We start from the raw sequence: 7095 nt of genomic DNA, 5'->3' as shown, positions 1-7095 counted from the left end.
AGAGAGGTACTCAGGAGGGCACCCTCTTCCCCAGCGCGGCCCCTTCTTGCTTTAAACCAGAATACGTCAGCAGGTTCCTGGGGTTGTAGGTGTGCCCTTGGGACACTGAGATGATGAGCTCAGGTAGGATGATGGCAGGAAGAGGAGGTGGGAAGATGGTCCTTTGTGGCCCCCTCAGCTCATTCCATCAGACTCCACACTTGCCAGGTGACTCATGGCATGAACTATTAAGTTGGTGCAAAAGTGTGTTTTTTGCTTCGTTGAACTCTGCCATTTGATACTGGAATACATTCTTAAATGTGGTTATGTTATACATCATTTTCATGCTCATTTCTTGCTTCATGTTTTTTGCTAATGAATTATTACTTGCTGTTTATATGTATTTTATACTATGGAAATGATGCTAGAGAAAAAACAAATTTGAGTGATTTTCTTATTTGAGTTCAAAATGGGTCATAAAGCAGCAGAGACAACTTGCAACACACTTGGCCTAGAAACTGAACTCAATACCCAGAGGTGGCTGTGAGGGGTATTCCGTTCCTTGTCCTGCGCCAGGACAGTCCCTGGGAAGAAGGGCATGCTTCCCAGTCTTCCAGGAGCAAGTCCTCCAGGACCCACGGAACAAAATGACGCGCTGGCTGAGTGACGTGGGGATTTGAGATGCGGATTCTGAGTTTAAAAATGTGTGAGAGGGAGGCTCGTTCCTAAGGGAAACAACCAAACCAACTCATCCGGGGAGCTGGTCAGAGCTTGAGCTTGGTAACCGAGGCACGGGGGCGGGGCCAGGGCGGGACTGGGAGCTCAGACCCCGCCCCCGGAAGCCTACCTCGCTTCCCCGCCCGCGTTCTCAGTGTCTCACAGACTCACGCACGCCGGGATGCACGCACGCACGCACGCACGCACGGCGGGGCTGAATCGGCAGCAGTGCGCAGGCGCACACGGTCCGCGCGCTTTTCGGAAGCCGCAGGTTGGCGGGGAGAGCCTTGAGGGGTAAGGCCGGGGTGGGGCGCGGGCTGGGAAGGCTGAAGGTGCGAGTGGCTCCATGTGCGGGCAGGCCGACCCGGGAGTGTGGTCTCCCGGCGGGTAAGGCTCCAGCAGCGGCGAGTCGGGAGCCGGCCTCTGGGGAGGCGGTGTCCCGGGGGCCGGGCGGGCGGCGCTCTCCGGAGGTTCCGCGGGGTGAGGCGGGGCCAGAAGGAAGGGCCTGCACCCGAGGTCAGGGCCAGCGGGCAGTGGGCGGTCCCTCCCTGTGAGCGCCGCAGGGTCCGCCATCCGCAGCCCGGTCAGCGCGGTGACCACTGTCCCCGGGGACGTTCCTCCGGGTGCAAGGGGAGGGTCGGTGTGGTGGGAAGCACCTACCGTCTGGATCAACAGCGCATCCTACAACGGGCAGGGAAAACCCCAGAAGATGGGACTGCATCTCATACATCACTGCTGAATACCGTTGTAGAGACCTCGGAAGTGGTGCCCGGGGCCAGGCTGTGCTGCTGAGGGGCTGGCCAAGCCGTCTTTGGTTTGTGTCCGTAGTCCTTCGGCGAATGATTGCGTTGAAAGGAAAAAGGAAGACTTGAGAGGTGAATGTTGAAGAAATCTGAGAGGGTGGAAAGGAAAGAGCAGGGTATTGGGGGGACAGTGATTAGAACCCTGAGCCTTTGGAAGAATCCCAGGGTTGCAGATGATAAGATGGGATGACGCTGTGGGAGAGGACTAGGATGTTCATGGTAACAAGAAAGTTGGTTGTAAGTGACTTCCAAGTCACCTCTCTTGCAATTTCTCATTTCTGGTATTGTGGGATTAAAATAGGGTAAAATGGAATCGTGGAAAGAGGGATAAATTGTCACGAGATGTCAGTTCTAGTTTTGACTTTATAGCTGTAAGCAAATTAGGATCTTAGTGTTAAGTTTATTTTTTTCAAAAATATTTCAGAGGTTTATGAACGCCTACTTACAATATGACTGATTCTTTGTAGGGTTCATGGGAGAAGGCTGTATTAAGCATGGCTCTTGCACCAAAAGAACCTGCTGATTATTAAGCTATATTTACATGTAATTTCGAAGGTAAAATTTAAAATACATAAAGTTCTTGGTTTTTACTTTATTGCAGTACCCTTAGGAAGCTTCAACATTTTCTTACACATTTTTCTTGTGGATTGTCAGGTAAATTCTACACATCCACCAACATTCATCTACAGTTCTGTAAAAATAATTTTAACTTAATGAAAGGAGGCTTGTAAGACTAACATGAGGGGGAAAAGATCTAAAATAAAGCACCTTACTACCAACTGGTTCTCATATTTCATCACAACAGCTTCGCTTTGTAAAGAATCCTGTGAAACTGGGAAATCGTGAGAGATTCTGGGGCATCGTGTTTTAAAGTGCTCATCTACCTGTTCCAAATCCTTGGAAACATTTACTATGTGATAATTGTTCCTGTCTGTTATCTGTGACCTTTGGTGGCACTGTGAACGGGCATTTTGTCCATGGTCAAGTGCACATGAACTGCAGTGATACTGCTCATATGTGAATTCTGGCACCATTGCTCACTGGCTGTGTGACCTCAGCTTAAGTTTCTGAACTCTCAGCCTCAGTGTCTGCATTTGTGCAGTAAAGAGGCTGATAGTAATTTTCAGATATTTTCATATTCATTATTTGACTTGATTCTCACAGTGATTTCTCTTATTTTACAGATAAAACTGAAGGCCCAGCAATAGGAAGAAGCCACCATGACATTGTTCCTCTGATTGTCCTTAGAGACCAGACTTACACCTCTCTGCTTGACTTGGTTTGTTTTGCTTTGCTTGTCTCTAGTTCCATTGTTTTCCATGTTGCTGCCACTGTCTTTGATCTTCCTGCATTTAGTGTTTGTGGTGGTTCTGGAGAGAGTGACCTATTAACTAACTAGGCCCATGGCCCTGACAGGACCCAAGACTTTCCAGAGGGTGGTCCTTTGAAGTGCCCTCAGAATGCCACTGGGCATTCTGGTCACTGACACCACCCTCTAAACCTTGTGAATGTTTTTCCTATTCACAGGGAAAATTGTTATATAACTGAAACAGTTTAACCCATAACAGAGCATTATTGACTCTTTAATCTTTTATATCTTGAATGTTTGAAAGCTATGGTTAAATAAATGTTTCCACTATAAACAGCCTTTCCTTATAAATTTACTTCATAAATAAAAAGTCCAGTGTGTTTTCCTTAAGATGGGCAAAGATTTTAAAAGTATGTTAAAAGTGTTAAGTCTTTGTTTTCTTCTAAACTGAATTTTTTTCATCTTTGTTATTTGTCATAGAGCCTCTAAAATGCAGGCCTCCAGCTCCAGGTCTGTACACCTGAGTGACTGGCAGAAGAATTACTTTGCACTTACATCTGGTACATGTACACCTGGACAGAAGGCAGATGCCTACCGAGCGCAGATACTCCACATTCAGTATGCATGGGCAAACTCTGATATCTCCCAGGTCTGTGCTACTACACTGTTCAGAAAATATGCAGAGAAATATTCTGCAGTTATTGATTCTGACAACGTTGAAACTGGCTTGAATAACTATGCAGAAAGCATTTTAACTCTTGCAAGATCTCAGCAAACTGACAGTGACAAATGGAAGTCTGGATTGTCAGTAAATAATGTGTTCAAACTGAGCAATGTGCAGGAGATGATGCGTGCTGGCAAGAAATCCAAAGACTCTCTGTTGGCGCCTGCTGATGCATCACTAGTCATCCACAAAGAGGCCACTGTCTTTGACCTTCCTGCATTTAGCGTTTGTGGTGGTTCTGGGGAGAGCAACCTGTTGACTAACTCAGCCCATGGTGCTGACAGGACTCAAGAGTTTGCAGAGGGTGGTCCTTCTTTGATGTGCCCTCAGAGTGCACAGCCACCTCTGGTCATTAACACCACTAAGACGTGTCCTGTAGCCTCAGCACCTTTTGGTGAGTCAGCCCTTGCAAAGTCCCATGCCAAACCATTATTTGGGAATGTCAAAACGGAAAATAACAGCTTTCTAAAAGGCAATATAGGTCTCAATGTGTTCTCATCTAATCAGTCTTGTTTTCCTTCTTTCTGTGAAAATAGACGGGACAGAAAAGCTTTTTATGGTGCTGGCACCACTGATGCACTTTCCAACCCAATACTGAATAAGGCTTTTAGTAAAACAGAAGATAATGGCCAAAGAGGGGAGAGCAGCCTGCCTGCTTTTAAAACTGCAAAGGAACAGTTATGGGTAGATCAGCAGAAAAAGCACCACCAGCCCCAGCGTGCATCAGGGTCTTCATATGGTGGAGTGAAAAAGTCTCTGGGGGCTGGTAGATCCCGAGGGATATTTGGAAAGTTTGTTCCTCCTGTACCTAAGCAAGATGGGGGAGATCTGGGTGGGGGGATGCAGTATAAGCCTCAGGGTGCAGGTGCTGCAGACCCAGCACATCCCATGGACGAGCGTCTGAAGAACTTGGAGCCCAGAATGATTGAACTTATTATGAATGAGATTATGGATCAGGGACCTCCAGTAAATTGGGAAGATATCGCAGGCGTGGAATTTGCCAAGGCCACAATAAAGGAGATAGTTGTGTGGCCCATGTTGCGGCCAGACATCTTCACTGGCCTACGAGGACCCCCTAAAGGCATTCTGCTCTTCGGTCCCCCTGGCACTGGTAAGACTCTGATTGGCAAATGCATTGCTAGTCAGGCTGGGGCAACGTTCTTCAGTATCTCTGCTTCCTCCTTGACTTCCAAGTGGGTGGGTGAGGGGGAGAAAATGGTCCGTGCATTGTTTGCTGTAGCAAGATGTCAGCAACCAGCTGTGATATTTATTGATGAAATTGATTCCTTGTTATCTCAACGTGGAGATGGTGAGCACGAATCTTCTAGAAGGATAAAAACTGAATTTCTAGTTCAGTTAGATGGGGCAGCCACGTCTTCTGAAGACCGTATTCTGGTGGTGGGAGCAACCAACCGGCCACAAGAAATTGACGAGGCTGCCCGGAGAAGGCTGGTGAAAAGGCTGTATATTCCCCTCCCAGAAGCTTCAGCCAGGAAACAGATAGTAGTTAATCTGATGTCCAAGGAGCAGTGCTGCCTCAGTGAGGAGGAGCTCGCGCTGGTGGTGCAGCATTCTGACGGGTTCTCTGGGGCAGACATGACTCAGCTGTGCCGGGAGGCATCTCTGGGTCCTATTCGCAGTTTGCAAGCTGTTGACATTGCCACCATAACGCCTGATCAAGTTCGCCCAATAGCTTACAGTGACTTTGAAAATGCTTTCAGAACTGTGCGACCTAGTATATCTCCTGAAGATTTAGAGCTTTATGAAAACTGGAATAGGACTTTTGGTTGTGGAAAATAAATGGGACACTTAGGATGGCATCTTTGTAGTCTTGTCTTTCTACTTAAATTAATGAATTGTGAAATGTATATTCTGAATCTGTACCTTAAAATAAAATGATATGTTAACTTTTACAGTTGATTGACTTAGACTATATTAATATAAGCTCAATTTTTATTCCAGTTGTTTCCTGATATTTAAGCCTATACATACAAGATAGGAATGCACTTTTTTTGTTTTGTTGCTAAGAGGTCTTTTCAGAATGTAACTGTGATGAATAGTAAGCTCAAACAGAAATTTTTTAAAAATGTGATTTGTGTATGAAAATGTATCTGATTTACATGCATGTTTTATTGAAGAAGGTTTCTTGTGAGGATCACATCATGTTTAGTGTTGGCTAGTGTAGTGGTTTACATTAGAAACTGAGTGTTGTTTACTGTTGTTTAATGATCTCAACCAAAGCTAGAGTAAAAGTGCCAGTTTTTACTTTGTTCTGGCATGTAATCTCTGATGGTTTCCTTCCTTTACCAAGACTGAACATGTTCAGAAATGGGTGTAATCTAATATCAGAACAGAAAGGGGAAGAATGTGTTTTTCCAGGGGGTAGGTGATGTTTACAATTAGTATTTTATTTGACACTATAGCCTATAGGGTTGGTTTCATTCAAAAATGTTTTTAGGTTTTTCAAATAGACTTTCATATTACAAATAATACATGTTCTGTGTAGAAACATTATGAAATAGAGGTGAGCAAAAGAAAATAAAAATCACTGTTACCTTACCATTTAGAGGAGCACACTGTTAACATCTGTGTCGCTTCTTCCAGACGTTTATACAGGAGCAGGGTTGTGCTCTGTGTTCTCGTTTGTAGTTTGCTTTTTTCTTTAAAGTATGTGAGTCATCATCTTCCACATTGACGTCTTCCCTTATGTAAGTGCCTGGGATCCTATGGTATGGATGGCCTATAATTTAGTCAGCCCTCTGTTGGAGGACATTTAAATCAGGTCATTAGGTTCACCTTTTGTTTACTGTAAACAGAAATATATTAAATGCCTTAGTGATCTTTTAAAAATTATAAACATTTCTTGTATAAAATTCTTGGATTAAGGATTTTTCAGGCTTCTAGCATGTGCTCTATTATAAATTGCCCTCTGAAACAGTGACACCCTGTGTAAAATTCCCACATGCACTGAATCAAAGTGCCTGTTTACCTGTACCAGCTGGACAGATGCAGGGATTGTTAGCATTCTTTTGCATCCATTCATTCAAAAAACTTATCAGATGCCAGGCAGTGTTCTAGGTGGTGAAAATAGACCAGTGAACAACACAGTTTTCATGGAGATTACTTGCATGTTCTGATGTTTTGAGAACAATACAATGTAAGAAATGAAATTTGAAAGTTTTAGTAGGTGAATTTAGGCAATTTATATTTAATTTTTATTCTTGGTCTGCCTGCTATTTTTATGCTCTTTTAAAAGTTTTATTTCTCCAACTTTTAATTTTTGCCTTTGAGATATATCTTTTATTATAATTTGGGTATTAAATCTTTTGTCCTAATTTTTTGTTGTATCTTTTAAAATCTTTAAGCATTTCACTATTCTTACTATCTGTGTCCCTTTCCATTAAACATAACAGCACTATAACATTGGATTTCTGTAGAAAATTTGAGCTAGGGAGTCACATGGCAGTTGTTTCTGCATTATACTAGAAGCCTTCTTAGCTTTTTGTGATTTGCAGTATGTTTCTTGAGGCATTTGGGTAGGAAGTTTACTGAAACTTAGACTT

General features: G+C 43.9%; 1 protein-coding gene across 5 annotated transcripts; it reads left to right on the top strand.

Moving 5' to 3' along the window:
• Positions 930-6758, top strand: FIGNL1 (fidgetin like 1). 5 transcript variants are annotated; one of them, XM_005678878.3, is made up of 4 exons: positions 1102-1571; positions 1967-2054; positions 2684-2778; positions 3289-6758. In XM_005678878.3, the coding sequence occupies exon 4, from the start codon at positions 3299-3301 to the stop codon at positions 5330-5332; it is 2034 nt and encodes a 677-aa protein (XP_005678935.2). In that variant the 5' UTR covers positions 1102-1571; positions 1967-2054; positions 2684-2778; positions 3289-3298; the 3' UTR covers positions 5333-6758. The 5 variants fall into 5 exon arrangements, with proteins under 5 accessions (XP_017902942.1, XP_017902943.1, XP_005678935.2 ...); XM_018047453.1 differs by lacking the exons at positions 1102-1571; positions 1967-2054 and adding an exon at positions 930-990; XM_018047454.1 differs by lacking the exons at positions 1102-1571; positions 1967-2054 and adding an exon at positions 998-1083.

The sequence above is a fragment of the Capra hircus genome, chromosome 4 (genome assembly GCF_001704415.2).
Source record: "Capra hircus breed San Clemente chromosome 4, ASM170441v1, whole genome shotgun sequence".
NCBI lineage: Eukaryota > Metazoa > Chordata > Mammalia > Artiodactyla > Bovidae > Capra > Capra hircus.
The sequence above is the reverse complement of the archived record's forward strand: the minus strand, read 5'-3'. Positions and strand labels throughout refer to the sequence as shown.

Coding starts and splice junctions, on each gene's coding strand:
- FIGNL1 (XM_018047453.1), top strand. CDS start 3,299: ATGCAGGCCTCCAGCTCCAGGTCTGTACACCTGAGTGACTGGCAGAAG.